This window comes from Eucyclogobius newberryi, unplaced genomic scaffold, assembly GCF_026437365.1.
Source record: "Eucyclogobius newberryi isolate DKJ021-1_F unplaced genomic scaffold, fEucNew1.0.hap1 SCAF_22, whole genome shotgun sequence".
In the NCBI taxonomy this organism is placed as follows: domain Eukaryota; kingdom Metazoa; phylum Chordata; class Actinopteri; order Gobiiformes; family Gobiidae; genus Eucyclogobius; species Eucyclogobius newberryi.
In genome coordinates this window covers 28,710,265-28,726,346 of record NW_027315857.1, presented here as the reverse complement: position 1 = coordinate 28,726,346, position 16,082 = coordinate 28,710,265, and the positions used below count along the sequence as shown (strand labels likewise).

Genomic DNA, 16,082 nt, shown 5'->3' with positions numbered 1-16,082 from the left:
CCCCCTGGTGCATGCTGGGAGCTGTAGTCCTGGTGCATGCTGGGAGCTGTAGTCCTCCTGGTGCATTAGCTGTAGTCTATGCTTCTGTCTCTTTAAGACTCGGAGATCAGGCCCCTCCCTCTTCCTCACATTGTTCTCATGCCGGCCTCAGACACAGGATGGACCAGGACTAAAGCTGGACTAAAGCTGGACTAAAGCTGGACTAAAGCTGGACTAAAGCTGGACTAAATAAGGACTAAACCTGGTCTAAACGAGGACTAAAGCAGGACTAAACCCGAAGCAGAGCCGGAGCTGTCAGACACTGTCATTGTCTCCTTTTGTTTCCTCTGGATTCTCTGGATTCTATTGTCTGTGTCAGGCTCTGTTTACATCTTCTGGACCTGGTCTTCCTCTGGACCTGGTCTTACTCTGGGCTCTGGTCTTCCTCTGGACCTTGTTCTCCTCTGGACCTGGTCTTCCTCTGGACCTTGTCTTCCTCTGGACATTGTCTTCCTCTGGACCTTGTTCTCCTCTGGACCTGGTCTTCCTCTGGACCTGGTCTTTCTCTGGACCTGGTCTTCCTCTGGACCTGGTCTTTCTCTGGACCTTGTCTTCCTCTGGACATTGTCTTCCTCTGGACCTTGTTCTCCTCTGGACCTGGTCTTCCTCTGGACCTGGTCTTTCTCTGGACCTGGTCTTCCTCTGGACCTGGTCTTTCTCTGGACCTTGTCTTCCTCTGGACATTGTCTTCCTCTGGACCTTGTTCTCCTCTGGACCAGGTCTTCCTCTGGACCCGGCTCTGGTCTGGATTTGCTTTCATCTTCGTCTCTTTGTCTCGGGCTCTTTGATCTTTGATCTTTGATCTTTGAGCTTTGATCTTTGATCTTTGATCTTTGATCTTTGAGCGTCTGGAGTTTGACAGACTCAGATTTGTCCTGATTCCACTTCTATTGTCCCTCAGGAGCTGCTCTTTGGCCCCCTGCGTCTCCTCTGGCCCCTGCAGAGAGTAAGTGGCCCCTGTGTCTCTCCGGGCCCCTGCAGAGAGCTAGTGGCCCCTGTTATTCCTCAGGTCCCTGCATCTCCTTGGGGCCCCTGCGTTTCTTCTGGCCCCTACATCTCTTTGGGCCCCCGTGTTTCTTCGGGCCCCTGCGTTTCTTCTGGCCCCTGCATCTCTTCTGGCCCCTGCGTCTCTTCGGGCCCCTGCGTCTCCCCGGGCCCCTGTGTCTCCCCGGGCCCCTGCGTCTCCCCGGGCCCCTGCGTCTCTTCGGGCCCCTGCAGAGAGCGAGTGGCCCCGTGTGTGGTGATGCTATGACCCCACGACTTGCTGGAGGTGAGTTCAGATTTAAGGCTGAGGTTCCATCACTGCAGAGCCGTCGCCATGGAGACCATCTCCCGGTCTCTGAGAGCGATGGGGGAGGAGGCCGTCGCCATGGAGACCGTATTTCCAGCTCCTTCAGACGAACGATCGTAATAATCCTGTTTAATCTGGGAACAAATTCAATCAATAATTTAAGTTTAAATATTTAATAAATGGTTTGTTTGTTTCTTTGTTGCATAAATTTACAAATGTATTAAAATGTTAAATAAATTTATATTTTTAAATAATAATTGACACAACATTTATTAAAAGTCTTCTCTCTGAACATACGATTTTTCTTCAAAATGTTGCACAAAATCAGGACAAAAACTGTTCTGATCATTATAATTATTATAATAATAATAATAATAATAATAATAATAATAATAAATATAGCCGCAAGCGGCAATGATCAGCCCTCACCACGCCGCAAGAGGAGGGGGCGTGGCTAACGCGCCCCAATTGTCCTTTTATTACATCTACTGCTGAATCTGTGACGCTGTCACATCTTCTCCCCTTTGTTTTACATCAAAAAGCAATTTTATATGTAATTTTTGGCAAAATGTGAGAGACCGTGACATTTTGAATAAAAATGTGTATAACTTTTACCTCTGAAGATGAGTCTCACCAAATCTCAGGTTAATAGGGCTAACGCCCGAGGAGGAGTTCGTGAAAGTATAAAGTATAAGGATGTTCTGGCAATTTCCCCATTGGAATAACACGGGAGGTTACAGTCATTGTTGGCAAAGCCGTAACAATTATGACATGGGTCTCATTGACTTTTGTGATCAAGATGCCAAAATTGCGTTCTGTGTCAAATTTCGTCAAATTTCGCAAAACTAAACATTTAACCTCCATATAAAATCTGTAGGGGGCGCTGTGGTGCCAAATTAATTTATTTGACTTCAAGTAGGTTTAGGGCAAAGAGTTTAACAACTGATTCTAATTTGACGCAATTCGGACTTTATCTGCGCAAACGGCAGAAATTTTAAATTTCGGAAATTTCTGAAATTCTAGCTACAGTTTGCGGCTTGAAAAAGAATAATATTCCGATGCGAAAACAATGTTTCCCATTTTTCAAATATCATAAACTATACATTTTCAGAACGCGCTCGCACTTTCCTACCTCATGGTGTGGGTCCCTGGTCACTGACGGGTACTTTCGTTAATTTTGAGTGGGCTCCGCCCACTTTGTGTTTTTGGCCCTCTAAACAGTAATAATGTTACATTTTTGCATCACATGTTTATATGAACGGAACATGCAAGAGATGGAACGTATTCGTGAGCTTAAGTAGCTCAGTGCTCTTCATATGTGGATGACGACTGCTTCACACGATGGAACTAATAGACTCTCACCAGTTTGTGGCGCTCGGGCCTAATAATAACACACACACACACACACACACACACACACAGGCAGACACAGACACAGACACAGACACACACACACAGACACAGACACAGACACACACACACACACACACACACACACACACACACACACACACACACACACACACTGTTCTTAATCCTCGCTTTGACCTCGAGCTTCACAAAAGACTGACCCACTTTCTTCATCGCGCTTCATTAAACTCACACAAGGTCCAGACCAGGTCCAGACCAGGTCCAGACCAGGTCCAGACCAGGTCCAGACCAGGTCCAGACCAGGTCCAGGCTCAGATCCAAAGTCGTGTGTTTCATTTATAAAGTGTGTGTGCCCCTCGGTGGCAGAGTGGTTAACACATATGCCGGGTTCCACGTGCAGTTCTGAGAGTTTGCTGCATGCCCATCCTTCTCTCATCCCCAGGTCACACTGCACTGTCCTTTAAAGCCTACAGGACAAAAACAATGAATAATAATACAAATAATTAAACACATTTACACGTCACATTTTGATCTAAAAAAGACAACTTCACTTTAAAATATCACAGTTCTCACTTAAAGCTCAGTACGTAACTTTTTGGACAAAAGCGTATATTTTAGTTTCTATTGCAGTGAAAAGGGTCCACAAACCTGACTTGTACTTGACTTGTACCTGACTTGTACTTGACTTGTACCTGACTTGTACTTGACTTGTACTTGACTTGTACTTGACTTGTACTTGACTTGTACCTGACTTGTACTTGACTTGTACCTGACTTGTACTTGACTTGTACTTGACTTGTACTTGACTTGTACTTGACTTGTACTTGACTTGTACCTGACTTGTACCTGACTTGTACTTGACTTGTACTTGACTTGTACTTGACTTGTACCTGACTTCCTGACTTGTACTTGACTTGTACTTGACTTGTACTTGACTTGTACTTGACTTGTACTTGACTTGTACTTGACTTGTACCTGACTTCCTGACTTGTACTTGACTTGTACTTGACTTGTACTTGACTTGTACCTGACTTGTACTTGACTTGTACTTGACTTGTACCTGACTTGTACCTGACTTGTACTTGACTTGTACTTGACTTGTACTTGACTTGTACCTGACTTGTACTTGACTTGTACTTGACTTGTACTTGACTTGTACTTGACTTGTACCTGACTTGTACCTGACTTGTACTTGACTTGTACTTGACTTGTACCTGACTTGTACTTGACTTGTACTTGACTTGTACTTGACTTGTACTTGACTTGTACTTGACTTGTACTTGACTTGTACCTGACTTGTACCTGACTTGTACTTGACTTGTACTTGACTTGTACTTGACTTGTACCTGACTTGTACTTGACTTGTACTTGACTTGTACTTGACTTGTACTTGACTTGTACCTGACTTGTACCTGACTTGTACTTGACTTGTACCTGACTTGTACTTGACTTGTACTTGACTTGTACTTGACTTGTACTTGACTTGTACCTGACTTGTACTTGACTTGTACTTGACTTGTACCTGACTTGTACTTGACTTGTACTTGACTTGTACTTGACTTGTACTTGACTTGTACCTGACTTGTACTTGACTTGTACTTGACTTGTACCTGACTTGTACTTGACTTGTACCTGACTTGTACCTGACTTGTACTTGACTTGTACCTGACTTGTACTTGACTTGTACCTGACTTGTACCTGACTTGTACTTGACTTGTACTTGACTTGTACTTGACTTGTACCTGACTTGTACCTGACTTGTACTTGACTTGTACCTGACTTGTACCTGACTTGTACTTGACTTGTACCTGACTTGTACTTGACTTGTACCTGACTTGTACTTGACTTGTACTTGACTTGTACCTGACTTGTACTTGACTTGTACCTGACTTGTACCTGACTTGTACTTGACTTGTACCTGACTTGTACTTGACTTGTACCTGACTTGTACCTGACTTGTACTTGACTTGTACTTGACTTGTACTTGACTTGTACCTGACTTGTACTTGACTTGTACTTGACTTGTACCTGACTTGTACCTGACTTGTACTTGACTTGTACTTGACTTGTACTTGACTTGTACCTGACTTGTACTTGACTTGTACTTGACTTGTACTTGACTTGTACTTGACTTGTACCTGACTTGTACTTGACTTGTACTTGACTTGTACTTGACTTGTACCTGACTTGTACTTGGGCTCCTGCTTGTTGCCATGGCGCTGTTGTCCTTTCCACAGAACGGCATTAAATGCATCTGTGGAGAATGTTCCAAAGTCTTTTCCATGGAATCTTGGACCAGAACGTTTGTGTTTTGTAAACGTTTAGTCAAAAATGTTCAGTTTTATAAATCAGACCCTGTGTCTCACCTGTCGCACCTGTCCGTGCAGGTGCAGAGGAGCGGCAGCCTGTGATTGGTGGTTGCCATGGCGCCCAGGCCGTCGTCAGGGGAACTGTGGGGGCTGCACCTGATGCCCCCCCGCATCCAGGTCGACTGCTGTTTGCCAAACGGTGAGAAACTACCGCAAATACAACCACAAATACAACCACAAATACAACTACAAATACAACCACATATACAACCACAAACACTACCGCAAATACAACCGCAAATACAACTACAAATACAACACCACACACAACCACAAATACAACCACACATACAACCACAAATACAATCGAGTGCTCCGATGACCTTGGGCCCCACTTTGCCCTTCACCTTCCACGTCTTCTCCAGCTCATCTCCGAGCCCTTGATACTTCTCCAGTTTCTCGTGTTTCCCACCTTGTATTGGGTTGTATATATATATATATATATATATATATATATATATATATACACACACTATGCCAGTTCCTGGTGATGGAGATCCATGTGTGCTGTCTCTGCAGCCTCTGCACCTGCAGTTATGTGCGGGATGGTAGTTTTATTTATTGCCCTTAGGCTTTATTAGGCAGGAGATGAAAGTATGAAGGGGGTGAGAGAGAAGAGAGGACATGCAGTATATGTTGAATTTGGGATTCGAACTCACGACATTGTGGCCGGCCGTTCATTTTACCTTTTGCCTGTAATGCTCACATTTCCCCAAGAGATGGCGCACTTTGACCTTTCTGGCGCCCTCTTCTTCTCTGTTAAGCTTTTCCCAATTAGCCTTTCTGTAACAACATGCCAATGTCACGTGGGATGGATCACCAAATTTAACAGGAAAAAACTCTCAAAATAATCCAGGACAAAGTGAAAGAGGAAAACCCTGAGCAGGATGTTCTTTTCCTTTGCTGTATCATCAGGAATCACTGTGCAACTCTATATCATATAAGTCTGTATCATATAAGTCTGTGCTGCAGCTTAACATGTTGTGAATCCTGTTATAAAACTTGTGAACTTTTTACGTGCAAGGAGACTCCAGCATCATCACACAATCCATCTGTTCCTGGCCCGGCCCCTCTGTCAAATTTTAGAACCCATTGAGGGCCGCCTACCATCAGACCTCAACAGCCTCGCCTCTACTCGTGTGTTTGTTTATTAGCACGATCGCATCATCTCTCGTCTTTGCAGATTTCTGTCTCTTCTGAGCTCGATCACAGTCTTTCTCTGTGTCATGTTTGTCCTGTAACTGAAGGAACTCACTAAACACACACAGACATATAAACCACACATGTGCAGCCAGGGAAACGTACTGCTATGGGAACGAGGCTGCAGGTGTGCAGGAGCACGCAGGGAATGATTGACATGTGGGGGAACTACTGGGCTGTCCACACCTCGAGGAAATGAGACTGAGATTGCTCGTCAAAAATCCTCTATTCAATTCAATTTATTTTTGTAAGGCCCAAAATCACAACAACAGTCGCCTCTGAGGGCCGAATCAACAATGTCTGTGGTGGCGATGAAGTCAGACAATGTCTGTGGTGGCGAGGGACGATGTCCCAGGGTCCTCTGTCCTTAGACTCTCCTTCTCGGCCAGGAAAAACTACAAAAAAACCTCCTTGGGAAAAAGCGTAGAAACCTGGAGGAGTTCCAGTGAAGGAGAGATCCCACTCTCACAGACGGACAGACAGACACGAGGGAGACAGGAGCTGGACCCACTCTTCAGATAGATGAGGGACCGTCCCCCTGTGGGACAATAAAGGATTATCTTATCTTATCAGAGTCGAGCTGGACCCACTCTTAAGATAAGATAAGATATTCCTTTATTGTCCCACATGGGGAAATTTCATTGGTGCAACGCAGGAAGATCCAGAGGTAGATCCAGAAGAACAGATCACTTATAGGAAGTCTGAAAAACACTTTCAGTAGAAGATCTCCTATAAATAAATAATAACTCCCATAGACAAATAAATAAACAAATACATACATAAATACATAAATACCATTACATGTGATCACGACAGTAATTGCACATGAATATGTGTCACTACGGCACATGGATTGCACATGAATTTCACAGTAATTGCACATATGACGGAATTGCACATGGTTAGGTCAGTATTGCGAGTGTTCAGTACTAACAGTGTTTGTTATAAAGTCTGACAGCAGCAGGAAGGAAAGACCTACGAAACCTCTCCCTCCCACAGCGAGGGTGGATCAGTCACTGAAGCTGCTCTCCAGAGCGGACAGAGTGTCCTGCAGGGGACAGAGTGTCCTGCAGGGGACAGAGTGTCCTGCAGGGGGTGAGACTCATGGACAAGCATAGATGTGAATCTAGCCAGGACCCTTCTGTCCCCCACCTCCTGCACCGAGTCCAGAGCACAGTCCAGGACGGAGCTGGACTTCTTGATGACTTTGTCCAGCCTCTTCCTCTCCCTCTCTGTGATGCTGCTGCTCCAGCAGGCCACACCTATAGGAGCTGATGCCACCACAGAGTCGTAGAAGGTCTTCAGGAGTGGCCCTGTCACTCCAAAAGACCTGAGCCGACTCTGGCTCTTCCTGTACAGTCTGTGTTATGAGTCCAGTCCAGTTTGTGGTTCAGATGAACACCAGGTCCTTGTATGAGTCACTCTCTCAATGTCCCGTCCCTGGATGTTCACTGGTGAGGGGGGCAGTGGGGTGGCGTCTGCGGAAATCCACCACCATCTCCTTGGTCTTCACCGCGTTGATGAGGAGGTGGTTCCGCTGACACCAGTCCACAAAGTCCTGCGCCAGTCCTCTGTACTCCGCGTCATCGTCGTCCGTGATGAGTCCAATGATGGAGTCATCAGAGAACTTCTGCAGGACACAGCTGTCCGTGTCATGTCTGAAGTCTGCAGTGTAAAGGGTGAAGAGAAAGGGCGCGAGGACAGTGCCCTGGGGCGCCCCCACACTGCAGGTCTGAGTGTCAGACACACAGTCCCGAGCTCTCACAAACTGGGGTTGGTCTGTGAGGTAGTCCAGGATCCACGCTGCAGGTCGTACTCCACACCAGCCGTCTCCAGCTTGTCCCTCAGGAGCTGATGGTGTTGAAGGCGCTGGAGACACGAAAGAACAGGATCCTCACAGAGCTGCCAGGCTTCTCCAGGTGAGAGAGAGAGCGGTGCAGCAGGAGATGACGGCGTCCTCCACTCCGATGCCAGACCGATATGCAAACTGCAGCGGGTCCATGGCTGAGCTCACGGTGGAGCGGAGGTGGTCCAGGACCAGCTCCAGTGTCTTCATCAGGTGGGACGTGAGAGCCACTGGCCTGAAGCTTCAGGCAGATGAGGGACCATCAGAGTCAAGCTGGACCCACTCTTCAGGCAGATGAGGGACTGTCCACACGGGGCAGGGACCACTTCACCAGGAGAGGGGCATTCCTTTAACTAAAAGCGATTTGGAAGAGATTGACCTAATGTTTAGCAGTCCACATTTTATGTGCTTATTTATTTGTTTCATTTGTGAGTGTTATTTTCCTTAAGTTATTTGGTCTGAGCCTGAAATAGTTTTTCTGAGATGTGACTTACACGAGGGACACACACAGTCTCTATCTGCCTCTGAACACTTCACATGTGACAGAGCGGGCGAGAGTTCAGCGACAGAGGAGCCTCTTACACTGCTGCTCTGCTCCCGGGGCTCATCCCTGAGTGGTCATCCCTGAGTGGTCATCCCTGGGGGCTCATCCCTGGGTGCTAACTTTAGACGGCTATCGGTCAAATTCCGAACTAAAAGGGATGTACCCTCCGTCATTGAGCAAACACTTTTGCTGGTTAAGTTGTGAACAGCCGGTTTATTCCTCTGACTTCATTATCTCTTGTGTACCACTAATGTATATATTATATTCTAATATTTGTGTGTGTTTGTTGATGTGTTTAAGGGATGCTGGTGAGTCTGGAGTGTCTGAGAGAAACTCCTCTGATTGACATCAAACAGCAGCTGTTTACTGAGGCCAGGAAGTATCCTCTGTACCACCTCCTGCAGGTGAGAGTGTGTAACTACAAACAAAAACACCCCTGTCTGTGCAGCCTTTAGAGATGAAATAATGACCCGCAGGTTGTTCTTTTGGGGTGTTTTTATCATTTGAGTATGTCTCCTTTAAAATGGACCTAAAACAGTCTCATTCTCTTCATTGTTTTACACAAGCCTCTCCGGCACTGACAACGTTTTATTGATAATTTTACTGAGATGTTTCAGTCGCACAGACTTTGATGGTTTGGTCATTACAGGTGATTTCGATGTGCATGTGGATACTATTTGTGACAAAAACGCTAAAGTGCTTGATGCTGTCTGTAGGAGCCAAAGCTTCTTATCGATGTAATGTTGGGAGCGACCACAGGGTGGCGCTGTGGCCTCATGAGCAAAGGGTATTTAGTGGAACCTTGATGCTGGGACAGGTTGCTAGACGGGCAAGCACACAGTTTGTTGACTGCATCCAGCAGAACTGTGACGTAGTGATGGCGTTATGGAGGTTATAATAATAATAATAATAACTTTTATTTATATAGTTCTTTTCAGTGACCCAAAGACGCTGAACATATATAAAAAAGGGGGGGGTATTTACAGACAGGGGGGGACAACACGTACAATACACATTAATATACAGATAAAGTGAAAGACAGAAGAAGTAGAGAGAAAAAGATGGGGATGTAACAGGGGGTAGAAGAGTAGGCAATGGGGTAGAGGAGGCTAGGGGTAGGGGAGGTCATAGGCTTGGGTGAAGAGGTATGTTTTTAGGCGGGATTTGAATGTTGTGAGTGAGGGAGAGTGGGACGGGGGGGGGGGAGTTCCAGAGTCGGGGTGCTGTTTGGGAGAAAGCTGTCGCCAAAAGTTTTGAGTCGGGATGTTGGTGCAGTCAGGGTGAGAGAGGAGGAGGATCGGAGAGCTCGGGAGGGGCGGTGGGGGATGAGGAGGTCAGACAGGTAGGGGGGGGCAAGGTGGTGAAGAGCTTTGAAGGTGAGGAGGAGTATTTTAAAGTTAATGCGCTGCTTGATGGGGAGCCAATGGAGAGAGCGGAGAACGGGAGTGATGTGATCACGGGACCGGGTGTGGGTGAGGAGGCGGGTGTGGGTGAGGAGGCGGGTGTGGGTGAGGAGGCGAGCAGCGGAGTTTTGGACCATTTGGAGTCTATGGAGGGAATGGGAGGAGATGCCAGGGAGGAGGGAGGTGTAGTAGTCGAGGCGGGAGGAGATGAAGGCCTGGATGAGGGATTCAGCAGCGGGGAGGGTGAGGCAGTGTCGGATTTTGGCGATGCGGCGGAGGTGGAAGTATGAGGTCTTGACGATGTGGCTGACATGGGGAGTGAAGGAGAGGGTGGGGTCCATGATGACACCGAGATTGCGTACCAGGGTGAGGGGGTGATGGTCGAGGTGTCGATGCTGAGTGGAAAGGGACCAGTTTTATTGAGAGTGGATTTGGTGCCAATGAGGAGGAGCTCTGTTTTGTCACTGTTCAGTTTGAGGAAGTTGAGAGTGAGCCATGTTTTTATTGTAGAGATGCAGGTTTGGGTGTGGCTGAGGGGAGGGTTTGGATGTGGCTGAGGGGAGGGGCTTGGGTGGATTTGGTGGTGAGGTATATCTGGGTGTCGTCAGCGTAGCAGTGAAAGTCCAGGTTGAGTTGGCGGAGGATGTGACCAAGGGGGAAGAGGTAGCAGATGAAGAGGAGGGGGCCGAGGACTGAGCCCTGGGGGACCCCTGCGTTACTGGGGAGAGGGTGGATGAGTGACCGGAGAGGGAAATGAACTCTTGCCTGTTGGTGAGGAGGATGTGAGCCAGTCAAGTGCAGAGCCCTCAACACCCAGTTGGCGCAGCCTTTGTAGGAGGAGGTCTAGTAGTAACAGGATGTTGAGGGCCCCGGAGTCTGCAGAGGTGAGGAGATCGCTGAGTACTTTGACCAGGGCTGTTTCAGTGCTGTGAAGTGGGCGGAAGCCAGATTGGAGGGGTTCATAGAGGTTGTTTGACTGGAGGTGGGTGTGAAGTTGGGCGGCGACGATGCGTTCCAGCGTTTTTGAGAGGAACGGCAGGTTGGAGATGGGGCGGTAGTTGGAGAGGTTGGCGGAGTCTAGGGTGGGTTTTTTGAGGATGGGGGTGATGGAGGCCAGTTTGTAGATGGAAGGAACATGGCCGAGGGATAGAGACTGGTTGAAGAGGGTGGTGAGATGGGGGATGAGAGCAGATGATGGAGTTAAGGGAGACGGCAGTCATGGAGCTGTTGATTTTGGAAATTTTGTCATTGAAGGCAAGGAGGAAAGAGTTGCAGAGGTCAGGGGAGGAGGGTGGAGTGATGTCCGGTGGCTGGAGCAGCTTGTTGACGGTGGAGAACAGGGTGCGAGGGCTCCGGTGGGAGCTGTTGATGAGGGTGGAGAGGTGGGCAGATTTGGCGGCTTGGAGAGCGTCACGGTAGGAGGAGATGTGTAATTTGAAAGCTTCGGCGTGGACGGTGAGGCGGGTTCTTTTGAGGAGTCGTTCGAGTTGGCGGCCAGTCTGCTTCATGGTGCGGAGTTCAGGGGTGTACCAGGGGGCGGGGTTGATGTATGAGACGGAGGAGGTTTTCCAGGGGGCTAGGGAGTCAAGGGAGTCGGAGAGGGTGGTGTTGAGCATGGCAGCATAGTCGTCGGGGGAAGAGGGGGGGGATCAGGGGGGAAAGCAGAGGATATGAGCTGGGAGAGCGTGAGGGGGTTGACTGACTTGATATTGCGGTAGGTGATGGTGCGTTTTTTGGGGTTGTGGGGCGAGGGTAGGGGGGCGGAGAAAAGGATGCAGAGATGCTCAGAGTGGGAAGGGGAGGGGGTGGGGCTTAGATATGGGTAGGAGAGAGGAACAGACTAAGTCCAGAGTGTGGCCTTTGGTATGGGTGGGGAAGTCAATGTGTTGGGTGAGATGGAAGCAGTCCAGGAGAGAGAGGAAGTCGGATGTCAGTGGGGCGTTGGGGCAGTCAATGTGGATGTTGAAGTCACCAGTGAGTAGGAGGCGGGCAGAGAGAGGATGCAATGGTGAGGAGTTCAGACAATTCAGTGAGGAAAGAGGGGTGGGGCTTTGGGGGACGATAGATCAGGATAGCGGTGATAGAGTTGGGGAGGGAGAAGGCGAGGTATTCAAATGATGAGATGGATGGAAGGTTGAGGTTCAGTTCAGTGATGGATGTAGATTTGTTATGAATAACAGCAAGACCTCCCCCACGCCCGGAGAGGCGGGGTTTGGCAGTGTAAGTGTAGTTGGAGGGAGTGGCTTGGTTGAGAGCATAGAAGTCCAGGGGCTGTTGCCATGTTTCACAGAGGAGAAGCAGATCAATGTTATTGTCCAGTAGCAGTTCAGATATAACAGGTGATTTGTTGGCGAGGGAGCGGCAGTTCAGCAGTGCAAGGGAGATGGATGGGGGCGCGGAGATGGATGGGGGCGCGGAGATGGATGGGGGCGCGGAGATGGATGGGGGCGCAGGGGTGGGGGGGCGCAGGTTGCTGAGGTTGGCAGTGCGGCAGGTGGGGGTGACAGGGGGGCGAAAACTAGTCCAGAGTGAGGGGATAGGTTAGCCGTCGTTGGAGTGTTGGTTATGGGAGAGACCAGAGCCCCGGTGGATGTTGCGGGGCCGGCGAAGGATCCCAGCTGAGCTGCAGAGGCAGCAGCAGCTGGGAGACGGTGGTTATGGTTGAGGAGGTGAAGGTCAGCAGCGTTGTAGGTGAGTAGGCGAGAAGTTGGTGGAGCGGTGGCCTGGAGGCGCGGGAGTGATAGTCCGAGGAGGAGATGGAACGTAGCAGCAGGTGAGAGTAATCCAGTTAGAATATTGGCGGTGGCTAGAAGCTGGTTAACTAGAAGCTGGTGGGCAGAGAGTTGTGAAAAAGCAGCAGTGGACCGGGTGTTGAAGCTGGTGGAGTGAGTGGCGTTGGTTGCCCCAGACCTTGTCTGCACGGCAGGGAGGCCCCGCGATACCATGACGGACCTCAGCAGGTGTTAAGCCAGCTGTTAGCTGGCGGCTAGGGCAGTAGATAGTCCAGGAGTGAGGGAGGAGATAAGTGATAGACGGTGCAGTAATGTCCGATGAAGTTAAGGAACAGGGATGTAGACAGAAGACAACACAGAGACGCGGGAACAAAACAAAACAATGGAAACGACTAACAAATCAAAGACGTTGGGACAGAAGCGGCAGTCCACATACCAGACGCCGGCGTTGCTCTAGCCCAATCAAGACGCATTTGAGTCCAGTTTTGTGACCAGATCGCCCCCGTCTGTGGAGCGGGGAAAGCAGAGGAACGGCGCTGTACCTCGGTTGTATGGGGCTGCTTTTCTCCGGGTGGAGCCGGTGCCCCGCTCTCCGTGTCTGCTCCTGTGGCGGGCTGGGGCCACACCTTCGCCCAGGTACAGACCTCCGGGGCGGCGGGTGCGGGAGAAGCGGTGCCGCTTGCTCGTTGTGCATGCGGCTCGTGGTGGTGCGTGCCGCTCGTGGTGGAGCCGATGTTCGGACGTGGAAACGCCGGTGCAGCGGAGGAGAAGCGGTGCCGCGTGCGGCTCGTGGCGGTGCGTGCTGCTCGTGGTGGAGCCGGTGTTATGTATTTTATTTTTGATATGAACTTAAGCACTGCTTGGATTGTTTTTAAGACTTTGTAATTAATAAAGGGGCATAAACGTTGGAACTGCCTCGGTGAACTTTCTGGGATCGCACAAAACAGTGAACTAGCGCGTCAACTACCATGCCGTCTACAACGTAAGGCACTCGAGTTGGAGTTGGCTTATACACTGTCCTTGAAACCTTTGGTCTTCAGCATGTGAGTGGCCCCACCCACAGCAGAGTGGCCCCACCCACAGCAGAGTGGCCCCACCCACAGCAGAAGGATCTTTAATTACAAATAGGGTTAATATTTCAAATGTCAATGTGGATGATTTTGCTCTGTCTTACCATTTCTGTGTCTTTGTTATTCTCAAACCACCGACTGGTCCACCGGGCCGAGGGGACAAGTCAAAGCTCCAGGTTCAAAAAGAGATTTACAAAGAGAAGCTGAACATGTACAACCTCATTTTATGTAAAACTAGAAAGATAGTTTTCTGAAATTATTGGAAGCTGCAGTAACAACGGGCGTGTCCTGTTGCCACAGTAAACAGATTAACAAACCCTCCAGCTCAGCTGCCGTTAGAACTCATGTCCACATCAAGTGTAATGAGTCTGTATTATTCTTTAATGACAAAGTTCAGGGCATTAAAAATGCTATAAATCCCACAATGCAATAAATTACCCTAAAACCACCAAGACACTTAGAGCTCACTCACTTTGCACCTGTAACTGACAAAACTGTCCATGAGATCATCACCAGTCTGAGTTCATCTACAGCTGCTCCATGTGTGAGCCTCCAGATTTATAAAGTCTGTGCTGAAGTTTACTAGCACCACTCACTCACATAGTTAAAGCTTCAATCTGGAACATTCCCAATGTCTTTGAAGTCTAAATTTATAAGTCGAGAGAGCACAGCTCTCTGGCACAGTCGGAGGGAATGAAGTCTAAAGAAAAAAGTCTAATGTCTTACGTCTTTATTTGCCTTGTGTACATATTGTGCTCTAAACGATTGGTTAAACACACTTCTCCTGCTCGGCCCCTGCACAACATTTCCAGTCCAAATTAAAGCAATTAAATACAAGATTGGCTTGTTGCTTAGTTTCAATGTAAAAACTTTGAAAAGGAGACAACAACTTGATCAATACGACAACAGCTCATTCTTGGTTATCAGCCAAAGAAAAAAGTCTGTTTTTACAAGAGACTTCATAAAAATAATAATAACATAATTTGGTTAAGAGTGTTGCGATACATTAGCCTCAAACATCACAAACTAAACCCAGTAACAACCACACAACCAGTGAAACATCAGAGCAGTTAGAAAACATTACACCAGTTGGGTTAGCACTGAAATTAGCATACATGCTAACAATCATGATATTATTTCTTACATTTCTGGATAACAATGTCCCAAAAACACCAGAATACAATTTGACAAGAATTGCGCCACAAAACATAAAAAAATGTATTGAGTTGAAGAGCAACACGGACGGAAAGGTGTTTCTGTCGTGTTCCACGAGAACTGAATCAAATCAAGTTTCAAATGCACTTTTTAAATGACCTGGAAAAAGACTGATTCTTAGTTTAAGCTTGTACTTTTCTCAACTTAACCTACTATTCTCTGCTCTGATTGGTTAAACCCTGCTGGTGTTCTCTGCTCTTATTGGCTAAACCCTGCTGGTGTTCTCTGCTCTGATTGGTTAAACCCTGCTGGTGTTCTCTGCTCTGATTGGTTTAACCTTGCTGGTGTTCTCTGCTCTGATTGGTTAAACCCTGCTGGTGTTCACTGCTCTGATTGGTTAAACCCTGCTGGTGTTCTCTGCTCTGATTGGTTTAACCTTGCTGGTGTCCTCTGCTCTGATTGGTTAAACCCTGCTGGTGTTCTCTGCTCTGATTGGTTAAACCTTGCTGGTGTTCTCTGCTCCGTTTGGTTAAACCCTGCTGGTGTTCACTGCTCTGATTGGTTAAACCCTGCTGGTGTTCTCTGCGCTGATTGGTTAAACCCTGCTGGTGTTCTTTGCTCCGATTGGTTAAACCCTGCTGGTGTCCTCTGCTCTGACTGGTTAAACCCTGCTGGTGTTCTCTGCTCTGATTGGTTGAACCCTGCTGGTGTTCACTGCTCTGATTGATTAAACCCTGCTGGTGTGCTGTGCTCTGACTGGTCAGGAGGAGTCGTCCTACATCTTTGTGGGCGTGACGCAGGAGGCGGAGAGAGAGGAGTTTTATGACGAAACGCGGCGTCTGTGCGACTTGAGGCTCTTCCACCCAATCCTCAAAGTCATCGAACCCATCGGCAACAGAGAGGAGAAGATCCTCAACCGCGAGATCGGTGAGAAAACACCACCAACACTTTACTACACCAAGAAACAACACCAACACCAACAGCAACAAGTGTAAACCAGTGGAAATGTGTTTTTTGACTTCAAACCTGGTTCAAACCAGTTTTAGGAGGCAGGTTTGTGCA

General features: G+C 48.1%; 1 protein-coding gene across 1 annotated transcript in view; it reads left to right on the top strand.

Annotated features, from left to right (window-relative positions):
* The first annotated feature begins 1,221 nt into the window (after nucleotides 1–1,221).
* The window catches only part of LOC140371586 (phosphatidylinositol 4,5-bisphosphate 3-kinase catalytic subunit alpha isoform-like), a 63,211-nt gene continuing 48,350 nt past the window's right edge, over nucleotides 1,222–16,082 (top strand). The window contains exons 1-4 of the mRNA XM_072458751.1: nucleotides 1,222–1,309; nucleotides 5,089–5,209; nucleotides 8,961–9,064; nucleotides 15,785–15,947. Of these exons, the coding sequence (XP_072314852.1) occupies nucleotides 5,125–5,209; nucleotides 8,961–9,064; nucleotides 15,785–15,947 (352 nt within the window). The 5' untranslated portion in view covers nucleotides 1,222–1,309; nucleotides 5,089–5,124. The remainder of the gene's footprint in view (nucleotides 1,310–5,088; nucleotides 5,210–8,960; nucleotides 9,065–15,784; nucleotides 15,948–16,082) is intronic.